Source organism: Dufourea novaeangliae, unplaced genomic scaffold, assembly GCF_001272555.1.
Source record: "Dufourea novaeangliae isolate 0120121106 unplaced genomic scaffold, ASM127255v1 scaffold270, whole genome shotgun sequence".
Taxonomy (NCBI): domain Eukaryota; kingdom Metazoa; phylum Arthropoda; class Insecta; order Hymenoptera; family Halictidae; genus Dufourea; species Dufourea novaeangliae.
Window position 1 is genome coordinate 66,937 of NW_015374153.1, and position 21,576 is coordinate 88,512.

Here is a 21,576-nt window from a genome sequence, read left to right on the forward strand (position 1 = left end):
CGTCGCACTGCGGACCGCTTACGTAACGGGGAATGAAGGATATGTAGGTAATGTACGGATGAAAAACGGGAACAGAAGGCGAGCTGGATTATTTACAACCTGATGATCTCAAGGGGTCAAACGGATTAATTTGTGGGACATGAGAACCCGGAGTTATTGACGGAATTGCTAGAATCGTAGCATTTTACCTCGAGAAACGAGATTGTACGGTTACACATCGTGAAATTAAGAAAAAAGTTAAATATTCATTCCAGCAACGTGGTGTGTCGCTTCGACTCGAAGAGAACGAATAATATTAATGTTTGCTGAATCGATTTTGTGAACGTCAACAGGAGTCCGACACGATGTTATAAGGCAAGAGGTTAAAATGAAAATTGAAGCGGATTTGTAGCAAAATTCCTAATGGAACGGATGTGAGAGATTTTAACCGAGCAAACGGGCGAAAAATCACGGAAGGCCATTTGACCCCTTGAAATATTCCGGATTTCTCGATGCACACCATACGACAATAAATAATTTCGGTGTACCCGCGTCTGGAGAGGAACGGCGGACAGAAGCCCTTTTCTTTTTCTCGAGGCACGTGCATAAGATATGCATCGCGGGACGCGCGGTTTTGCTCCCTTTTCTCGCGCCGCGGCACGAAATCGAGCATTTTGCTCTCATTCGATCGTAAATAAGCTACACGGCTACGCTATTCTACCGCCTTTTATCTGCGATATATACCATACATTCGACTCTCGCCGTATATATACCTCGTGTCCACCATTTGTTCCCGTGTCCTTTCGTCGCTTTTTTCCCTCCATCTGGTTGAAACGATCGCGCGCCTCCTTGATGCTTCGTATAAAAACGGGCCACAACATATTTTACGATCACGTTTCTTTTTTTCCCCCGTCTAGACAACGCGTGCTTTGATGCAGAATGGCGAAAGAAACGGTCATTAACATACATCGCTTCATTCCATCGCGGTATAATAATAATTCATCGTAACGGACTCACACGTTTGAAAGAAAAAAACATTCGAATGTAAATCAGTGACTTTCTCCCCCACCGGTGAGAAAAAAGAAACAATTCGAACATTCGCGAGTTACACTAATGATGGGCGACATATGTAGTATCAAGATTTCGAATATCGATATATAATTTCCTAATTTTGAAATAGAATTGCCATTTTGGTAAATAATTTTGTCACGTAGAAGCGAGTAGACATTCTATTAACAAACTTGTGAGTCACTGTTCATGTGTATCGATACAATTCATGATGGGTATCAATACATTCCGAAGCAATTCGAATGTATCGCCATCACTAGTATACTATAGATGCAGCTGGCTAGGAGCGAGAAACGAACACACGTGATTCGTTCACAACGGAGATTCCACCCTGATAAACCGTTTTATGTCGGATCTTCAAAACAGTACATATTAATTTCCCACCGATACTCTCTATCTCGCGTAATCCCGAACGAAAACGATCGAAACGCCCGAGCTGTTGTGGTTAATTGCGGTCAGCCAGATCTACGCACACACGCACATACACGGCCTGCTGGTTATGTACAGAAAAAGCCGGGGTATCGCCCCCCTATCGATGTAGCGCCATTAAAACGATTGCTGGCTGCGCACAACCTACCAATCTAATTCCGTTAAAACGTTCTGCCGAGTGTATAGTACTCGTTCCCAGGATTACTCCTCGCGATCATGACCGTGCTGGTTCGGGTCACCGAAAATTTTCCGCCTAGCGAAGGTCCCGACTACTCGCCGAAATAAATCAATGCGATCGCTTCAATCGAAATGCGTCCACAGACAGGAAAATATCAGGTAACCAAGTAAGGTCGTGCCATTTTAATTAATAGAGTAAATGGCTGTCTGTTGCCAGGAAAAAATGATGGTCCGAAGGCGCCATGTTGACACAGTCATACCGAGGTCAGTTTTTCGTATCTTTAAATGATTAATTTCCGGAAGTGTTACACACCGGTAGGTAAATTCTCTGTTAAATAAGCTTTTGTTTAAACATGCACAACCGTACTTCGAATTGATAGAGTGTGCGCATGTACATACAGTTTGACAATGACAAAACCTAGAAACGGCACGAACTTTCTTGATTATCCGATATATCAGCTAACACAAAATTTTTAGTAAATACGATGCAATGAACGGGACTAAATTCTAGAGGAGGTGAATTCACAATCATCGGTGGAGATGCTCAAGAATACGAAAGTGAAATCCGCGACAGGGTTATCTGGAGATCCTCGAGCGACGACTAATAACCTACACGCGTCGCCTTCTTTCGTCAGGAAATTCCGTAGGTGAGCGTCGATCTATACTAATCTCTATAGAATCTACGGAAATTCCGCGAGTGAGCGTTGATCTATAAGAGAGTATGGAAATTCCATCGACACCGAGAGAATCGCAACTATTATAAAATATTCACGATTATGATCACGGACACGACCGACGAGATGATCCCCCCTGACTCGAATTCGCTCGAGAAACTTCGTTTACATACATATGGTTACAATCTTCGAAGAAATTCGTCTATTTCTGGTTACGAATTCCTGTACGGAATGAAGAAATTTTCTTGAAACATTACGGGTCTGGGTTAGGTCACCGAGCAGCGATCCGTATTACTTATTTTACATAAAAAAAGCATCGTCAACTGCAGAAATACGAGATTACTTTGTGGTCAACCCAATATTACCATTGTTCGTTCATTAGTTTCACCTACGATTCGCCAATCGGTCGTCCGTGAAAGTACGCGCGCGTCGACGACAGGAAATTGTAAACTTTTGCATAATCCGTCGTATTCTCTCCGTGGGCTCGACATCCGCGAGTTGTAATTCGTTCGCATGAATAATTCATTAGCCGTGATTGTCGTCGACAGCTGATATATACAGCGGAACAACGACGACTTTCATAAAATTCTTTAGACTTTAGATCGTTCGACATTTCTGCGCGCTCTCGATTCACTGTAATTTCACGCAAATTGCCTGTCACGACAAATCAACCGATACAGTCCGTCAGCTTGCACGGTTTTCCGCGAGAATATAACGGAAATAAATGTCTCGTAATGGTATAAATAAAGTGTATGTCAGTCGGGAATGATCAACCGATAGCTATAGTAACCCCCGAAACTACACCCCTCGTCAGCATAGTGCGAATTGGATGAGAATAATAAGCAAATTCTACTCTGTAACACATTTGTTAGGGTAAGATTTCCTTAGGAATTCAATGGTAATCATTGCAAAAGTAAAGGACAATTTTTGTAGCTATGAAAATTTGTTATAAAAAAAAATGGCACATTTTACAACAAACAGACGAAACAATGTTTCACTGATGCAAATTCGCAACAAGTGTACTGTCTGAGGGTTAAATTCGATGTTTCCATTTGAAACAGATGATTTTTTTTCTAAACGTTCCAGAAGAACGTTTTTCAGGTCAGTTTTAAATTATTCCGAGAGAACTATACGAGATGTTGATCGTAACTGGGTTAAAGGCATCGCACGGGCGATTCCGGGAAAGAGGCTATGTACATGTATATGTATATTCAATGAACACGGCGGCGAACAAACGAGGGGCCGCGTAAAAGAATATCGAGCTCTACTGGTTTAACAACTTCTCTCTTGTATCGAGCTATCATTACCTTAATGCACGATTATTACCTTTTCCCAAGGTTCCCGGCGCGAAAGCCGAGGTCTCACTTTTCAAAAAGCACGCCGAACACCGAAGAGGAGGACTCCGTTAACAGGGGGCTATCTAAGAACGCCCGGCTGACATCGTCGAACGTCCCGAAAGACGCGGCCGTACACTTCGGGAACTTCTACGGTGTTCAGGAAAGTTCGAATAAACCGCAACCAGGGAGAATCAAGGGTTCCTTGGAGCCTGTCCCGCAGCCTGTGCGAATCGCACCGAGATTAGAGTTCACCAGACAGATGGTTCACAAGTAAGCTAGAACGGTTGGTTCGAATCTCCAAGGCCTCCAGAGATTCCAACTGGTCTAGGCGAATCTACAACCACTGGCCACTGAATTAGGACCAGTCCCAAGTTTCAACATCTTTTTTGTTTTCAGTAAACAAATATAGGTAATGTTCAGATTCCCATTCGGTACAATTCAAAGTTCGATCACTTTGAATATTTCGAATAATTAGACTGGTAAAATTAAACAATTCTGTACTTTAGTAGTTAATAAAGTTTATTATTAAATTACGTTCAAACCGTTCAATTTTACTAAGAAAATATGTGAATTGCTGAAAGTTGTGAGTGATCCTAATTTAATGGCCAAATGTCTAAGAGAGCGATGTGTGGTCTGTGACCAACGTTCGCAGATTAGAACGAACAGCGGGGACCGATGAGTACGCGAGACAAGTGTCCGCTTTATTGGAGGAGACGGTCGAGCCGCCGCATTTCAGGCTGCATTCCGTACCGCCCGAGAATTCGATTCCCGATGGCAGACAGAATCCCACGGGATATCCGTTGTGGTACAAGGAACCATATAAAATTCCGTTAGTATTCGTCCCAACTGGTTACGTCATTCGATCGATCCACCACCGATGGGATTTTCCCAGAAAATGGGGATCTGTGTAATGGGTTTTTTGTTCATTGACGAAGAATAACGCAGACACCACACCCGCCCAATGTGTCGACAGGCCGCGATAACAGGATTTAAAAGAAGGGATCGATGGTCTGACTCTCACGGAACGACGAATTTTGCAGATTCTCCTCGGACGAGATTTACAAGAAACTTTTAAGCGAGAAATACGATAACGCGAAAGGGGGAAAGGACGTCTTCGACGAGGAACTCTCGGATAATAACTCCAGCGAGGAATCTACCGAAGAAGAGCAAATAGACGATTTCTTCCAGGATCCTACTGAAAATAATTTAGTAAAGAAAGTGAAATCGATGTTGAATGCACTGACCAGTGCTTCGACTTCGGCTACCGAGGCGAAAGACACGGACGATACTTCTTCCGACTCTAGAAGCGAGAAGATTTCATTTCATTGTGAATAAATAATTTCCGGAACGATATTATGTGGATCGTTTTGTTATCGTACACACGAAACACGTGTTTCTTAAATATAAATTAAAGTAATATGACTTTTCTATGTATTAACGAGCAATTAACAGAACTAAATCGGCACTCCTCTGAAGATCCTTTTAATAATGTTGCTTGTTACGACCCGACGGTAACATTTTAGACCAGGAATACGGCAATTAGCATTATGCCTATTAATGGTTACAGGAAATTATCAGGTCTGCTCCGCGATACGGAGGACTCGTCTTAAGATTCACTTGGTGCGCTAATTAGGAACGTCGGTTATTACCCCGTTGCGTGCCCTGTAATTAGGCACAGCTAAGATTGCTGTGAATGTAACGCTGCTTCTGAATTCATTAATTAATGGAAAGGGGAGTTCGAGGAATCCTGTGGAGGATTAGGTGACGGCGGATAACCGGAAATTCTGTGTGCACGAGTACTTCCGACTTTACCTTTGACCCTTTTGATTTGAAACGGTCGCTCCTGCGTGTATCGTGTTACTTTGATTAAACGAATTCTCGTTATTCGATTAAACGATTTAGAAAGGTTATTTTAGCAAGAACGTTCCCGTATAAATTAATTACAGAAAATAAAGGAGCCTGTAATGGTATACTATACAAGGGCACCACAAGTTCTGACGTGGTTTCCCGTTTACTAAGAGAGGGTGGCAGTATCCCAAGCCGGAGCGTTCGCATTGTTTTCGGTTCAGTGGAAATGCAAGAGGGCGCAGTATGGGGTCGGCTCTTATCGATTATTCTGTCTACCCACGCCAAAGACGCTTTCCGTGTATCTTCAGCGTAATCGAAAATTCGATTTTTCCATCAAAGAGGTGATCCCGAGGAAGAACGAGAGGAGTCGGTAAATCGCGTCGTATCACTCGAAAACAAAAAAGAAGAAGCATATGGAGATGACTGCAGGAGTGGACTATGTCTATCGATTACTCGAATACGCCTACGCAATGGATATGTTATATACACTGATTTATTTCTTCGTGAAACTATACAGAATGGTCCACAGCGAGTCGGAGCTTACTAAATAAGTTAGTTCTTCAACCATTCAGGCCATCGGTTCATGGAAATATTATCTCACTGGGCGTACCGGATTAACTTATACCTGTCGGAAGAGGGCTCGTAGTCCTGATAAATACTACACGCGAGTGAGTCACAAGTTCGGCAACGTATTCTCTTGAATGAAACACTTATCGATTCATTCGCAATGCAATGTCTGGTAAATGGCAGTATTTTAACATTTTTTTTTTAACCCGATAGACGTTAACAACTCCGGGCCTATGCCAAGGTGAGCTTCAATCAAAAACCTGTCTGTATGTCTATCGTTCCCTTAACGAGGATATACGAGCAACCAGTCCCCCCAAGAAGATAAAAATTGCACCACTGTCGTTCATTACGAGGAATTCATCCCTCGTACACCCAATCCCCGATTGCTTTTAGAACAATCAAGGCTCATTGAAGTACAGTAAAATATATCGGTCCTTTCTGATATAATAAACGCGTTTTACTGGCTCTCTGTACTCCACGTAGTACGAATGGTTGTGTCGCAAGATTCCGGGGAGCTTAAATTGCGACTAGCTCCCGTCCGATTGATACTTTCTAGGCCTTCCCTAGGTCTTCTTCCAGGAGTAGTACATTTCCAGTGGTCGGTTTACACGCCAGAATTTGTCGTTCACCTGCCGCAACGTCTGCGATCCGCTCAGCACAACCAGCTGACCCGGCGAGGGCGCTATGTAAATACAAAAATTTAATAGCCTATCAGACTCAGACAATTCTGTGTCGAGATCCAGCGTCAGTCGCATCGCCAAGTATTTGCTTAGGTGATCCACTGCAAAGATAAGCAGAGAAATCATTATTCCAAGACGTCGATCGACCCACTTACAGTCTAGTCTTAACGCAAAGTTACCGAAACTATATCCGCTAGAGATCTTCGAATTTTTATCGGGTATCTACCTGTTGCGTTCGCTGTGGTTTTGATATATCGAATACTATTCTCTTTCAGAGCCTTGATGAGCGAATTGTCGCACGCCATCTCTGTGGGATGAGGCTTAAAAACTAGCTCGATCTCGTTTAGCATCAATGGCTCGCTGGGACCTTCACCTTCCGTATCTACCATGGAATCCCCGCCGCCTGTTTCAGCCTCTGCGCTCGACGAATCGTTTTCCGAGTTTTGTAAACTTTTCTGTCGTTTCGGCGGCTTTGGTATCTGATTCGCTGGATTTGGCGACGGTGTGGTAGAGTTTCTCGACGTGGTGCCTGAAGCAGACGTACGATCAGTTTCACTTACGTCGGCGGTGTCTTTAAAATTAGATTTTTGCCCAGCGACGTTACCAGAGACAGCAGGACTACTGGCGGGTTGGGAGACGCTATTGGAATTTTGAGAATTACCCCCACTACTATTGTTCAGAGGTCCCGTGGCGCTCTGGGAGGAATCGCTTTGATTAGCGGAATTAGCAGCGTTTGGCGTGGCTGGCGCACTGGCGTTCTGTGAATTGTTGTAAGAAGTCGCGTTGCTGGCGTTCTCAGACTCATTCGCATTTTTCCTGGACCTCTGAGGACGATTCTGACTTTGCAACTTAATCCCTTCTGTAATAGAATTCACTAATGCTGCCTGCGAATGAGACTTATTGAGTTTTGCCAATACTCTCTCTTGATGCGCTTCGTATTCATCACGACTTGGATATATTTTAGAAATTAACAGATCAAAATTGGGATCCGGTCTAAGAGATCTCTTAGATACCAACTTTTTCCTACAGGTTGGGCATTCCTAGAAATAACACGCAAAGTTAATACTCACTGTTGTCTTCCGGAACATTCTCAATCTCTACCAATAATTCATATTCTTCTAGACTAACGTCGCTACACCTTAATGACACTTAAGACGATTACAGGAAGCTCGACTCAATTCAGAATTAAAACTGAAGTAGATATTCCAATAGAAAATTTATCAAGTCTAACACAACAACAAAACACAACACCTATCAATGTTAATTTGAAAATTCAGGTGATTTCTATTCTAGAGTAAAAAATAGAATATCCACTTTCGAGAAAACCAACAATAGAAACGCAACAATGCAGTACGCCAACATATTCACGACGCTAATTGAATATTCGACTGTAACCATTACACTACTAATTTACGAACATTTATATCCTTGATTCTGCGACTTGAGTAAGTTATACACAACACAACACAAACATGGAAAAAACAAACAGTGGTGTCAACGTAGTCAACACTCGTTGGTGTTTACTTCTAACAAAAGACGAAGTTGTTGGACAAATTACAGGGTATTGATGAGCAAAGAACTGCAAACTACAGTGTCACGAGGAATTCAATCAGGAACACGTACCTTATTACCGCTCCGAAGTGCCGTAATGATACAATCGGAACAGAAACGATGCAGACACTCCTTCGTGGTCATGGTCTTTTTGAGCATGTCCAGGCAAATCGGACACATGAGCTCACTGTGTAAACTTCGCGGGCTAACCGCGATCTCTGTGTTGTCCGTGATCGCATCCTGTGGCGTACGATGAAGCTCGTAAAGCGATAATTCCCAAGTTTTGTTCAGACCGACCTGTTCCGCAGAAGCCATCTTGACTACATACAACATACAAGCCGTCAGCTGAAACACGCGCACACACCACCAACTTCGAAACGCTTGTGCGGTCCTCTTGCAGCAAAGCTGAACACTCCGAATGGCGGCGCAGTCGATAACACTTCTTCCTTGCACACATTCACATATGTACAGGTACATAACTGTGCATGTGTATTCTATCATTTCTCGAACCATAAAATAATGTTTATTTATGTATGTAACGAAACAAATAAAAAATTTCAACAATGAGAGGAAAGCACAGCGCTCTTGAAACAACATTTGACATTGTATGTATGTACATATGTACACGTATCACCCAAGAACTTTCAATTGGTATTCCAACACTGACTACTTATTATTATAAATGTAATTCTTTTTTTAGAATCTGTGTGATTGACAATGCATGCAGTAGAAGTTTCCAGCGGACCAACTTGTCAAGGAAGAGAATGATTATCTGCTCGAAACGTCGATAAAGTAGATGACTACAATTAAGCGGCGGGTATGTTTAAAAGGTTTCTAATGAGCCGTAATGACTTCATAAACCAGCCAGCCTTGACACCTTTCTACTCCATCGCCGTTTCATAAATACAGTCGACTCTAAATGCGTTCGAATGGCGGTTCTTCCGTTGACCAAGAGAACGAGAAAGTAATCCGAATGAATGGAAGAAAAGAAGAAGGAAACGATCAGCTTCTCGCTAAGCAGGAATCAACATAAGCGTAGGCAAATTATATTTCCTCGGTATATACATATTATTATAATATAACGGTTTATAATACCGTCTTAGATGGGCGGAGGCTCGGCCGTTGCCGCGAGTACACACCAGAGATATACACCAGATACGTCTTTCGAGCGTACGAGATGCATTCGTGCGCCGTTCCAAACGCGGCGCAAACTAGACCGACGGGACCTGGGGCTTTTTTAGTGACCCTAACTGTAGATAACCGTAATTGCGCGTCTGTCGGTACTTATCGGGCAAACGTGTTTTATCACCTCTCCATCGTGGCGTATACACCACCCGGCAGCATTTTCAATCACGCCAACCGCGAAACATTATCCATCTCTTTCCTCCTTACTCTCGTACACCGATCCTGAGACAATTCGCAGTCGACTAATAACATTAATTTTCTGCGATCAATTCTCCCACCTCCCTTATTTCTACAGAGTAAAATTATACGAGAAAAATGAACCTCGCGAATTACTTGGGAACGTACTTACTACTAAGTAGTTTGCAAATATCGTGTGTGTTTAAAAAGTTACGGGTGAACAAGAGTAAATTGATAGAATAACAGTTACTTCTCTAATAACTCGTTCATTCTACAATATAATTAGAAAAGTATCTTCAAGTTAATTAATAGAATATTCCTGAAAAATTTCGGATTCTCGTGAGAAGATTCGTGTTCTCATATCGAGGTTGGGATTATTTACGCGAAGGTTGAGAGGTGATCCACTTTTATTCCGTACGGTAGAGTTTAACGCACGCTCCTTTCCGGAACACGAAGATCCGAGCCATTAACATGCTTTGCTAATCTCCGAGTAGCGAAAACTGTATATACGTTTTTTTTTCTTGTGGATTCCATCATATAGGAGGCTTGACTTTGTTCGACGAGAAGTTCGGGGCCAAATATATGCGAAGTTTTATGGGTCAGTCGGTGAGCGATACGTGACGACACCCTGTTCCACATAACCGCGATCCTGCTCCGTCCACTTTTTTTTAGCTCTGTTTAATTAGCCGCCTTCGGCGAAGGACGAGGCCATTAACCGTTCGATCGTCTGGCTGTCGCGACTTGTCTCCATAAAGACAACCTCTAGCTTTCCCAAGAAAATAGAAATTGTTTCATTCTTCGTTAATTTTTCTAATCCTGTCAAATGTGCATATAGCAGGGCTCTAAACACAACCTCCATGATTCTGTTATTTTATTTCGCGCAAGTCGAGCGTGACCGGAAAGAATCGCGGATGGAAACGGGGATTAGAAAACCCGAGTAAAAACACTCACTGGAGATTGCCACATTGACATGCTTTCTACTAGACGATCTTTCTCCCAGGAAAACTTACGTAATTCTCGACCACGGTGGCGACGAGTACTCCTCTAAGTCTTACACACGTCGCGGGGGCTATCGCGATGCGAAAACCACGGTCACACGAGTATTATGGGTATTACCTACCCACCGCGCGCCACAGTTTATGCGTCCTTCTTTTTCGAATGCATCATCTGCATGGCGTTTGTTCGTGAAATCGTATCGCGTTGTTTTACGTAAGACCAAGAGGAACACAGTATAGCGATGAGCACATATACACTGCCGGCAAAAAGTTTCCGACCATCGTCTGCTTCTCCAAATATGCTTCCTTAATAGATGGAAATGTTCTGAAACAGTTGTTATAAAATCAGTTTTATTTGTTACTGTGGTGTCTCACGTTTATAATTCCTTAGGTTTTATGACCGTTTATGGTACTTTAAACAAATTAAATCTCAATTGGGGTAGTTATGTGAAGGTGAATCTTTCGTACCATTTCGGAGTACAGTAAATCATCGATGAGTGTCCGAAGGCTTCTTGGCACTAAGTGTTCTGGCGTTATCTCCATCACTGGAGGGAGTTCCCTGTGGAACCAGTCAAGCGCCCACAGGTAGGGATGACGTCTAAACAGTACCGTGAAGCCCTCGAACACTCATCGATGATTTAGCGTAGGTGCAATAATTAGCTTTATCAAAGACCACTATTAAATTTTTGAGACCAATATACAGGTACGCAATTGTTATATGACACGTGTCGTTAGAAAATTGTAAGACATAAAGTCTCTGACGACAATTCACATTACCTTTACAATGATTATGTTTAATAAACGCACACAGTAAAATGTATTGTTATATCTCTTGAATAAAATGTATCAGTATTCCACTAGAAATCTAAGTTCGTTGACTCCGTTGCTCCTCATTTTAATTCACGTGTTCGTTATAAGTATCGAAGTGGTCGGAAACTTTTCGCCAGCAGTGTATACACCAGAGCCCAGCCTATCGAACTATAAACCTGTACTTGCCATTCTCCACTGTAATTTTCGAACAATATCTTTTTATGCGACTGACTCTCTCTGCACGGTGCGCCGCTTCCGGTATACGAAAGCTTGTAATCTTTACAAATTCCCGCGATAGCCCGCGTGCGCATCTCGTAATACGTGCATACTTACATCCCGAACGGTTTGCAGCGTGTGGGCTCGGTTACGGATCTGAGAATGCACGAAACCGCGCGTGAAACGCCTTCGGTCGTTCGAATGGCAATGGTAGGGGGATCGACGTGAAAGGCGATCGATCCCTTCTCCTTGGGTCGCATCATAAACGATGCCTAGCAATAATTCAGCGTGCACAGAAGCCGCTAGATCGGTGTATTAAACGATTTTTCTCAAAGCAAAATCTCCTGCTTAAATGACAGACGTAGTAATACGCGGTCGAATGAGTTCCTAGCTCCACAACGACCATTCCCCCCCCCCCCCCCCCCGGTTCCTAGGCGTACTCGTGGAATAATTATCATTTCTTTCGTAGATACGCGTCTTCCTTGTTCACTGGCGTTGCTCAAGCATCCGGAAGTAGCTGGCTATTCTTGCGTTGCTTGATACATGGTTACAAGGATCCGTTCGGGCCAGGTCAAGCGTGAATCTGACCCAGTAGAATTGCCTCGTAGTCAGATCCAACCCCCGGCATCGGATTAAAACAGCAGCGCCAGGTTTTAAAGCCGTTCACCACCAACAGAGAAGGATATTTCCGAGGGATCCACCACCGAAAGGTCACTGCCTCGCGTGAAAGGATCGCGCTTTCATTCATGACACGTTGTTGTTACGCAAAGGTTACACACGTGCAATGGAATAATTGTATCGAAACCCGGTCCGATCATCTCTCGTACCTCGTAACGATCGAGGGGAGAGTTCCGTCCTGTTTGTTTCTTTTTTTTTTTCAACTGGACTGTAACCAGTATTTCGAATCAAAGTGCACATTATCGTAACAGGTTGCGGAGGTACGACGTTCGACCTCGCCTATCGGTTAATGGTAGATTTCCTTCTGCGAATGGTCGAACGTATGTAAATAGAGTAACAGAGAGAACAGGTCCGACGGCGTAATTGCAAAAACTTAAAGCACAGAATATACATATGGTTCTAATCGTGAAAGTAAAGCATGAATTACACACCACCGGTTAATAATCTTCACGATCGTATTTAAACCTTGATGTCTAAAACGAGGAAGTGTTTATTGAACGATCGGACCATTAGCGGAATCGCGGAGCGTTTCCTTGTTCCCGATGTTGCGCAAGAAGCCGGAAGCAACCTTGGTTATCTTTTTTTCAGTAACAGAATGATACACGAGTGGCAATCAGTTATCTCGCGGTAAGTACGTACACCGTCTAATCCGTTTTGGCTGAGAAGATTCGCGATGGTAACACCGGTGGAGATCTGACCTACAGATATACACACACGCACACAAACAGGCGATATACATATACAACCCCTGTGGCTCCTCGACCTTTAATTTGTCGGCGTTCAGAAGTAAACTTCTGTGCAGAGAAACACGATGTTAAACACCGAAACCTGATGGCTACGACTTGGAAGATTTACCATTGACCATTAGCGGCTCGTTTATGTCCTATGGGTCAGACACGAAACGTGACTCACCAATGGTACGGTTCGCTGCGCGTTGCCTATATTCCTGTGATTTGACCGATGACGTTGATTCGATTAGTCGCAATTACCATCGTACAATACAGCAGGCGTTTCACCTGTGAAAAACGTTTCTTCTTCGATCACCATGAATTATTAACGCGTCTTTCTCCGTTTCTCTAATGGAAAAAAACATCCAATTCTACATTGTGGAGTTTACAATGTAGAATGTAGACGAACCACTACATAGGTACGTCGGAGGGACCTGAGACGGAAAACGTGCTTTTCAATCACGTCAGAAAAGGAGATACGATGGTGATAAACGATGAAGGATTAACTCGTTAAAAGTCAGAAAGATCGTTCGCAGATTAAACGGTATATTACCAAGCCGTTCGTCTTCGGCATACGTGAAAGGAACGATGACGATGAGGAACGATCTTCCCACTTCTGATTACCTCAAAACGTCCACGACAAAGTGTAACAATAATAGCCAGTTGGTTTTTCCTCGGTGTTTTCCATCCGGTCCGGTGATTAAACGGGTCTTCTCGTGCGCGCGTTGTTACAAAGCGCCCACCGTGGACCCCATTTTCAGACATGGAAACCGCACGCTTCTTCTCTGCTAGTCCCCACCTGCAACCGGTACTTGATTACCTTTCATTATGGAATCACACAGCGAAATGAGCGAACTGACCTAACGGAGCGTTTCGTCTACGGCGAAAACTAGGAACGGACGCGAATAAAGCAGAGAATGTTTCCGATAACACGCGTTTTCACCGACATCACTGGTCGAACAATCGTCGAACAATTTACTAATCCTCCTCGCGTATTAAGGGTAAAAGAAAAAAAGAATATTCTAACACTGAGAGGAAAAATTCTTGTACTTAATACTAATTGTAAGGGTAATTTCGTACGCGTGATGCATATTACAGGCGAAGGAAGTATCTATTTTGTAAAGCGTCTTATTAATGCCTCGGATGAGGGCTCTACGTAGAAGGCTTGTCCGGTATTTCACCTTTTACCTCGATGACTGAGGCAATTCAGGCGTAGTCCGTGGTATATACGAGCGGTAACAACTCCCCATCGTGGAATAAGCATAAAATCACGAGCCTCCCGTTTAAATGAAATAACACGCAACAAAATCCGGTCATAAAATCGGAAACATCTTGTTCCATACTAATCAACCATTTTTCCATCGAACGAGTTCGTGTTGAATGAGGATCGGAAACAGGAAAAATTGAAATAACCAATTTATCGCGTAATCTCTCGTTTATCTCGACGTGTCGATCTTGTCGATCGTTATACAAGTTCATGGATGATCCAATCTCAGAATCGATCATCTCGACACGTTAATCCAGTATCTAATAAAATTCTCGAAAACTTGACCAAGTGAATCTTTTCTTTTATCGAAAACCTGACCCAGTAAAAACTTTTTTTAGCGGTCGGTTTCCTAGGCCATACCTAGGAACTGGTATGGAGAATCTGACCTACTCAATCAATTTCTATTCCCCAGAAGAATCTTGTTATTTGGGCGCAAACCATAAGGACACTAAGGATGCCGGTTACATTCAAAAGTATCGGCGGGAAAGACGGACCAGAAACATATTTCTCAAACTATTCGTCAAACAGACCACCCGTCTATTTAGTATTGTATTGTTTTAATGAAAGTTACTGAGCGTGTCTGTAAACTTACTTGTCTGTACTTGTTTTCGATACCGAATGACGGTATCGATACTAAAAATCCTCGGCATCGAAACGAAAATATCGATTATTTACTTGTATTTACTTGAACCGGTTCATCCCTATTGATATTTACTAGAGGACACAAGTCAGAAATCGACGTAGGTCGCGGCTTGACCCACAGTCTCTGTGGATCCCTCATGGACTCTGGCGGCCAGAGCCAACCGCGAGGCGAGATATAGGTAGAGGTAAAGGAGAAGAGTCTCTCTGGCTGGAAAGAGAGATAGAGAGAGAGAGAGAGAGAGAGAGAGAGAGAGAGAGGCCTCCCCGATGCTCACACGTGCACCTCAGGGCATTCACGAGTTGGCAGTCGGCTCTTGAAACCCGCCCGGTGAATGCCTCTCGAGGCTCTCTCGTACACAGACGTTTTTTCTGCCGACCTTTCAATGCAACCCAAGGGGGTTCTCGTGGTGTGGACACAGGAATTTCGCGCTTAGAGCCCCGTGTGTTATCGCGCCACGGAAAATTCGCTCTACGCGCCTAGACACACACACACACACACACACACACAGACACCACGCGGTGGCATTTCTACCTGATTATTCGTGAAACGAGCTGTGCGCGCTGGGACGTCGAGCGTGTTGACGCGTGACAGAGACATTGAGGAAAGTGAAATTGTGACTTGGACGGACGAAGGATCTATGTATAGTGGTTAATCGACTCGTGAACGACGATCAAATCTCACCAGATTTTACGAAAATACATCCAGTGTTCTGTGAGTGTAACTGAAAGTATGAGAATCTGTTTAAAATTTTGTTTTTGGTGAACTGAACCTGTTCCATGGGTGTGTAACCGTTAATTTCTTGTTGTAAATACTGGGTGGTTGCCACCTCGGAGACCTACACGTTGCAACAGCTTTATCCTACAGTTTCACGTCTGGCATCGTGATTTCTTGGAATCATAGAGTGATCGTGGTCGTTGCGGCGATTTAAGTGAAAATCCACAGTGAACCTGTCTCCCCCCTTCTCCCCATTTGTGAACGAAATGTAACAGTTCCACGAAAGAAAGGCGGCAAGAAACCGACTCGCCTTAAACGGAATTGAAAACAGCGCGCTGGGCAAGTAGACGATGCTCGTAATGCAGCGGCGTAATAACGGTTTCATAGAATTTTTCACGTGTCAGTGGATCACTGGGTTTTCTCGACGCGTCGGCGGCCGTCTGGCTCCGTTTTTATGAGCACACGTTCGCACGGTTCTATCCCAATTCGCGCGGGCGCGCAAGTCGTTGGAAACGATCGACTCCGCGTTTTCTTTGCCACGGTAGCGAATTGATTCGTCATTGCAAGCATGCCTCTGGGGATTGTTATTGGGCACGAATAGTCGGTGAACGGAAACCGTGGAACCGCTTCGACGAATAGTAGTACATATATGCACACGCGATCGACACGAATCATTCGAAGGTGTGCATGGTAGAACGCGCTCCGTTACCTCGTAACTTGCAGATTTTTTCGCGACAAAAGAGGAATATAATGGACTACAGTTAGATGAGCACACAACAGGAGCGTTTCCAGGGCGCTCGTTCGTTTTTTTCCATTCGAGTGCGCGAACGGTCGCAGGACACGAGGAACAGCGTGCGTGTGGGAATTCTCAGGACACCGACGAGAGTGACACTAACGACATCAACGACAACAGACAATGAGCAACGATGGGACAGGCGGATAACCGTCGCGTGAAATATGACAAGGGCAACAATAATGCTACCGGTGTAGGAGATTCTCTGACGCGATTTCATTTACAAAATCGAATCAGTAGACACCGGTTCTAATCGACAAAACGTCCAGAGTTGTAAATTAATTCGAGGAAACAATCGACATTGGCAGGACCGGGAATTATATATATATCTCTCGGGCTAGCCGTGTTACAAATAAACAACGTACCCGGCGCGAAAGTCTCGTGGAACGGCAACAGACGATAAAACGATCCCACGTAAAGGCCTTAAGGACAATTTATGAATCTGCATACCGCGATATCTTAATAAACTCGCGTCGTAAAGGCGCGCTTTTAATTCCTTGGGCGCTCGAGGAAGTGCAGAGACTGTATGTTTTATAAACGCGCTATCCTAACCCTCGGGACGTCGCCAACGCCCCCCGCCTCCCGACATAATTACGCAAGTCTGTGGTGCTCAGAACCGCGAGGGCCCAAAGACAATGCCGACGATACCACGATATCGGTGAGACATCGCGTTGGCGAAAAAATTCCTCATTGTCTGAGGAATGTGGGCGTATCGGGCGAGATATCTGACCGATAATGAGACAGATTCCGCGTAGGGAATATACACGATACACAAATTATGGCCACTTTATAATCACTGAAGCGAATCTCTTTGGCGGGGCGCAAAATGACAGAGTTAATCGCGAGACATTTTCTATTGATTGGATTTGATCGTTGAAAAGGACTCGATAAATGTTAATTGGAAAAGTGATAAACAATTGGTGCATTTGAAACCTGTATAGAAGTGATACCAGAGATAGCTAAGGAGATCGAGCAGATTTACATTTGGAGAACAGAATGGGGAATGCTAGGTCGCAACCTTGCCGACGGGGCAAACAACTTTATCTGTTCTACCTTATCAATAGAACATGGGGAATCGTCGCGGAGCATAGGAAGGATCAAGATCGTTCCTACGATACCGATCGCGAAACTGACTTATCATCGGGGTGCAGCGGTTGCAATGGGTGCGATTACCGACGGGACAGTCTTACCTTCGACAGGTAAGCAATTTCGAATTTACTACTGGAATTAGCTGTTGCTGCCACCAATTATGCTTCCTTCGAAATTTAAAATGGTGTGTCAACTAGGCGAACCTGTCTCTACTAGCCTGACTAAGGACTGCTTGTAGGCCACTTCTTCATACATACATATAATACATATATAAATAGTTCTTTCTGAATGTTTATACTCGTTTACCATTACTTATGCAGTCCTTTTCTTCTTGATTTCAATTTAAGTCCTGACGAACTATAAAACTACATGTTTTTGGTAAATAAAAAAGGTAAAATTCAAGGTGCAAACGACGCTTCAACTGTGATATTTAAACTGAACCGCCAGATGCTCGAACGTGATTGGTCGAAATTATTGGGCAATTTTGGCGTCCTTTTAGTTTAATTTGTTGACCCCGTAGGCGTTGATTAACATTTTCAAAAGGGAAACAGCTAGGTATTACTGTGTTTTACAATTTAAACAAGGAAATAAATAAAATAGTAAGGAGCAATTACGAATACTATCAACGCAAAGTTATTATTGTATTACGTTAATTTTTGTGTTAGGTTAATATTAGTTATAGAAAAACAGTTATTATTGTGTTTTACAATTTAAATAACAAGTGAATAAAATAATAAGGAGCAATTACCGGCACTGTCAACGCAAAGGAACAGGAAATACATACTGAATATTACGTTAAACACCGACCCTCGAAATCTAATAAAGACAAATTTTAATCTTACGCATATTTGAAGAAACTTCTGGATGTTTGCCAAAAATGATTATTCTCCACGTCTAAGTAGCTCGGGCTTTTCTGTCTATCACTTCCCGTACTCACAACACAATTTAAATTTGTATAAGAATACAATTACTGTTCACTAACTGACACAAACCACAATCATCATGGAATCCTAAGGAAGATTAACGAGACGTTCAAAATGTGTCAACCGTGCAGTGTAAATCGTCAACCGTGATTGGTCGAAGACAATCCGCGAAGTAGTTCCCTGGGTGTGGGGGTGCGCCATCGCGGAGTACCACTAATAACCGTTAGAAAAAAACTTAAACAGTGTCCAAAAATGCATGTCAGTGTTATATGAGACGAATAGTAAGTTTAATGGCATGTTACTAAAGAAAGAATAGCGACTCTTCTGTTCGTTTTCATCGAAACTTCGACTGGAAACGTATGCACTATATTCCAGAACGAGACGAGATTAAAATAAAGAAGCGGGAAACTGGCAAACACAGTGTTTAGGACCGAGAATCGATCTACAGATTATGTATGTATGTAGTCATAATGTATAGTGTCACGATGCACTAATGTCACACTTTTTAGACATGTCCCTACATTTTACTAAGAATGCGAGACTTATTCTGCCAAGGTATTAAACATTAACTTTTAATCAAAATATTTCGAAAGTCTTGTTTTTCGGAGTAATGATAAAAAATTTAAAGCTTCAATCGTTAGTTCCCAGATGTCGCTACAGTATCCGACTGCGTGCAGCGCCCCGCAGTCATCTTTAGTGCTTACTCAAAACTACCATTCACAACAATGATAATCAAAGTAAAAAGGTGTGTGCTTTGGAAATGCTTTTTATTCCAAAATTCTAATCATGTAGGTCTTACTGGTTTCTGGTATCTGGTGAGTAAAACAACCGACACTTATTTCATCAATCTATGTATACATAATAGCCATCGTCTACTTTTGCTAAATCGAACGTAACAGCAAATTCAATGTACAAATCGGACTGCTTCCTGTAAGAAATTTTGAAGTCATTAATATCTCATCTCAAAGTGGACCATTAATAACCGGAAAATAAGTTTGACTGAAAGCATTATAGGCCATAAAATCACCTTTACGTGGCTTTCATAGGCTATATCGATACCGTGCAATATAACTGTTGCCGCTCGGTTTCGCGTCACCGGCGAAGATTGAATATTCCGAAAGCTAGTTCTACCACTCCGATGTCCGTTTCGTGCTCATTCTAGATGCATACGGCAAGAAAACGGCTGATTATCGACCACGGGCTTCTCGCGTTTTGTCCTTTCTGTGCCCCTCTACGTGACGCATCACAGGATAAACTGAAACCTGGCTTACATTACGAGCAGGTGGAGGCGCCGGTGTCAGTAAACCTCCGGTCGTCCCGAGGTGCGGATCGCCTCGACCGATGTCCGTCTCCTTTCTAATGAGACCTCGGCGTTACGAGACTCGTGACAGTTCCACACTCGATTTTTAAAATGAAAATCATATCCCTCGCTCGTGCCGGTTCGTGAATGAATTCAATTTCATGTGCCCTTTTGTAATCATGCGCCGGGGATAGTTGAACGTCGATCACGTGTGGACTCTGAAGACATAGAGGTAACGTTGCTTTTCTGAAATTTAATTCGCTCGCGTTACCGAATTCGCGAAAAAATAATTTTAGTTTAATTGACAGGGTTGGAAACTGGATATTTTTTAAACTAGGTATCTAAAGTAAGAGTAGAAATTAGAGAACACCTTTAAAGTACGTAATTCTTAAGACTTAGGAGTTCTCGGAAGAAATTCAAAAACCTTATTCGGCCTTCCTTTCGATCGTCGAAAGAAACATGGGTAGGTAACTGTGTGTCTAAAGTTCCAAGGCTTCTCCAGTAACGTAATTTTCGTGTCGCAAAAAAAAAAAAAAAGGAACAAACTGAAAGAGACCGCGTAATTTCATTCACAGACCCGTTGCCCGCAAAAACGATCGCACGCAAAACCACGATGAATCAGGGCGCGCAGGGTTGCACACGCATGCACGCGTGCCGCGGCGGTGCTCACCGTTTCTGCCCGTTAATAAACCCGTGTGTACACGGAAGGATACCTGTGTGTCTGTAAGTATAGCAAAAACCCGAGCGATCGTTACTTTCGTGCCAATTACTGCAATTATAGAATGCCAAGCGCGGTTTTCAATGCAAAATCACTCTGCACGTTTTCTCGCGTACGATTGCGCCGAGTTTTATTATTCCCCCGGGTTTGTTGCGTACATACATACACACACACACACACACACACACACACACACACACACACACACACACACACACACACACACGACGACCGTGGAGGCTCGCTATGCCAGCCAGCCATTGTTCTCCGAATGAAAATCCTCGACGACGACGACAACGGAGGGGAAGGGGAACGAGTTCGAAAAACAAGCCGTGGAATCGGGCACTATTATTCTTCCACGGTCTGTCCTATGGCAAATAATAATTATGAAATGTTCCCTGACTTGAATGGAAAAACCGCGGTGAAATGACGACTGGATGGATCGCGTATCATTAACCGTCTCTGATTTTTCACGAGAGACTTTCACCTCGACGATTTAGCGACACCTTCCTAGGTGATCGATAATCCCTCTGTTGTGCCGTGATTTATAAGTCGATCGAAAGAAGAATTACGTAACCGTGGCGTGGGCGTGCATATACGCAAAAGTCGTGCGAACCAGTAACGCGAACCCGTATAATTATTTCGACCCAGTGAAATTAATGACACACCGACCGGTACAGGAATAATAAATTAGGCAGTTTCTTAAGCGGACACTCTCCCAGTCCTCGTGATCTCCGAATACGAGTGCATTTTCCCTTTTTTTTTTCTTAGTGAAGGCAGATCAATCACACTGGTGAAATTTTCGAATACCAATCGATTCGTGTCAGGGCCATTTCGCGTATCAAACTATGCGTGTAATTGCTACGGTCAGGCACGCGTTCTCCTTCGATCTGCACATACATAAGTATATGTACGTGTGGCAAGCATTTCGCGAAAGAATAATTTATTCAAACGGAAGATAAATTGTAGAGCTAAGAGGGATGACGAACAAGGTCCATCCTTTAGACCGTGATCATTAACCCTCTTCCTT

The 21,576-nt window shown here is 43.3% G+C and overlaps 3 protein-coding genes across 5 annotated transcripts in view; 2 read left to right on the top strand and 1 right to left on the bottom strand.

Annotated features, from left to right (window-relative positions):
• Positions 1 to 3,638: 3,638 nt before the first annotated feature.
• LOC107191835 lies at positions 3,639 to 4,999 on the top strand. The gene is made up of 3 exons (XM_015580971.1): positions 3,639 to 3,934; positions 4,317 to 4,493; positions 4,705 to 4,999. The coding sequence occupies exons 1-3, from the start codon at positions 3,639 to 3,641 to the stop codon at positions 4,997 to 4,999; spliced, it is 768 nt and encodes a 255-aa protein (XP_015436457.1).
• Positions 5,000 to 5,996: 997 nt separating this feature from the next.
• Positions 5,997 to 13,766, bottom strand: LOC107191853 (E3 ubiquitin-protein ligase RING1). Of its 3 annotated transcripts, none has more exons than XM_015580991.1 (5): positions 13,724 to 13,763; positions 8,383 to 8,630; positions 7,421 to 7,799; positions 6,986 to 7,288; positions 5,997 to 6,860 (listed from the first exon to the last, which is right to left on the bottom strand). In XM_015580991.1, the coding sequence occupies exons 2-5, from the start codon at positions 8,623 to 8,625 to the stop codon at positions 6,643 to 6,645; spliced, it is 1,143 nt and encodes a 380-aa protein (XP_015436477.1). In that variant the 5' UTR covers positions 8,626 to 8,630; positions 13,724 to 13,763; the 3' UTR covers positions 5,997 to 6,642. The 3 variants fall into 3 exon arrangements, with proteins under 3 accessions (XP_015436477.1, XP_015436476.1, XP_015436475.1); XM_015580990.1 differs by having other exon boundaries at positions 7,364 to 7,799; positions 13,724 to 13,761; XM_015580989.1 differs by having other exon boundaries at positions 6,986 to 7,799; positions 13,724 to 13,766.
• Positions 13,767 to 15,596: 1,830 nt separating this feature from the next.
• LOC107191851 overlaps positions 15,597 to 21,576 on the top strand; it is a 45,716-nt gene continuing 39,736 nt past the window's right edge. The window contains exons 1-2 of the mRNA XM_015580987.1: positions 15,597 to 15,736; positions 17,458 to 17,715. Coding sequence (XP_015436473.1) covers positions 17,513 to 17,715 — 203 coding nt within the window. The 5' untranslated portion in view covers positions 15,597 to 15,736; positions 17,458 to 17,512. The remainder of the gene's footprint in view (positions 15,737 to 17,457; positions 17,716 to 21,576) is intronic.

Bases quoted from the DNA above. Each gene is read 5' to 3' on its own strand.
- LOC107191835 (XM_015580971.1), top strand. From the start codon at position 3,639: ATGCACGATTATTACCTTTTCCCAAGGTTCCCGGCGCGAAAGCCGAGG. The intron at 3,935-4,316 runs GTAAGCTAGAAC...CAACGTTCGCAG, and splicing joins ACCAGACAGATGGTTCACAA to ATTAGAACGAACAGCGGGGA. The intron at 4,494-4,704 runs GTTAGTATTCGT...CGAATTTTGCAG, and splicing joins AAGGAACCATATAAAATTCC to ATTCTCCTCGGACGAGATTT.
- LOC107191853 (XM_015580989.1), bottom strand. From the start codon at position 8,625: ATGGCTTCTGCGGAACAGGTCGGTCTGAACAAAACTTGGGAATTATCG. The intron at 7,800-8,382 runs GTACGTGTTCCT...TGTTATTTCTAG, and splicing joins CACTTCGGAGCGGTAATAAG to GAATGCCCAACCTGTAGGAA. The intron at 6,861-6,985 runs GTAGATACCCGA...TTATCTTTGCAG, and splicing joins AACCACAGCGAACGCAACAG to TGGATCACCTAAGCAAATAC.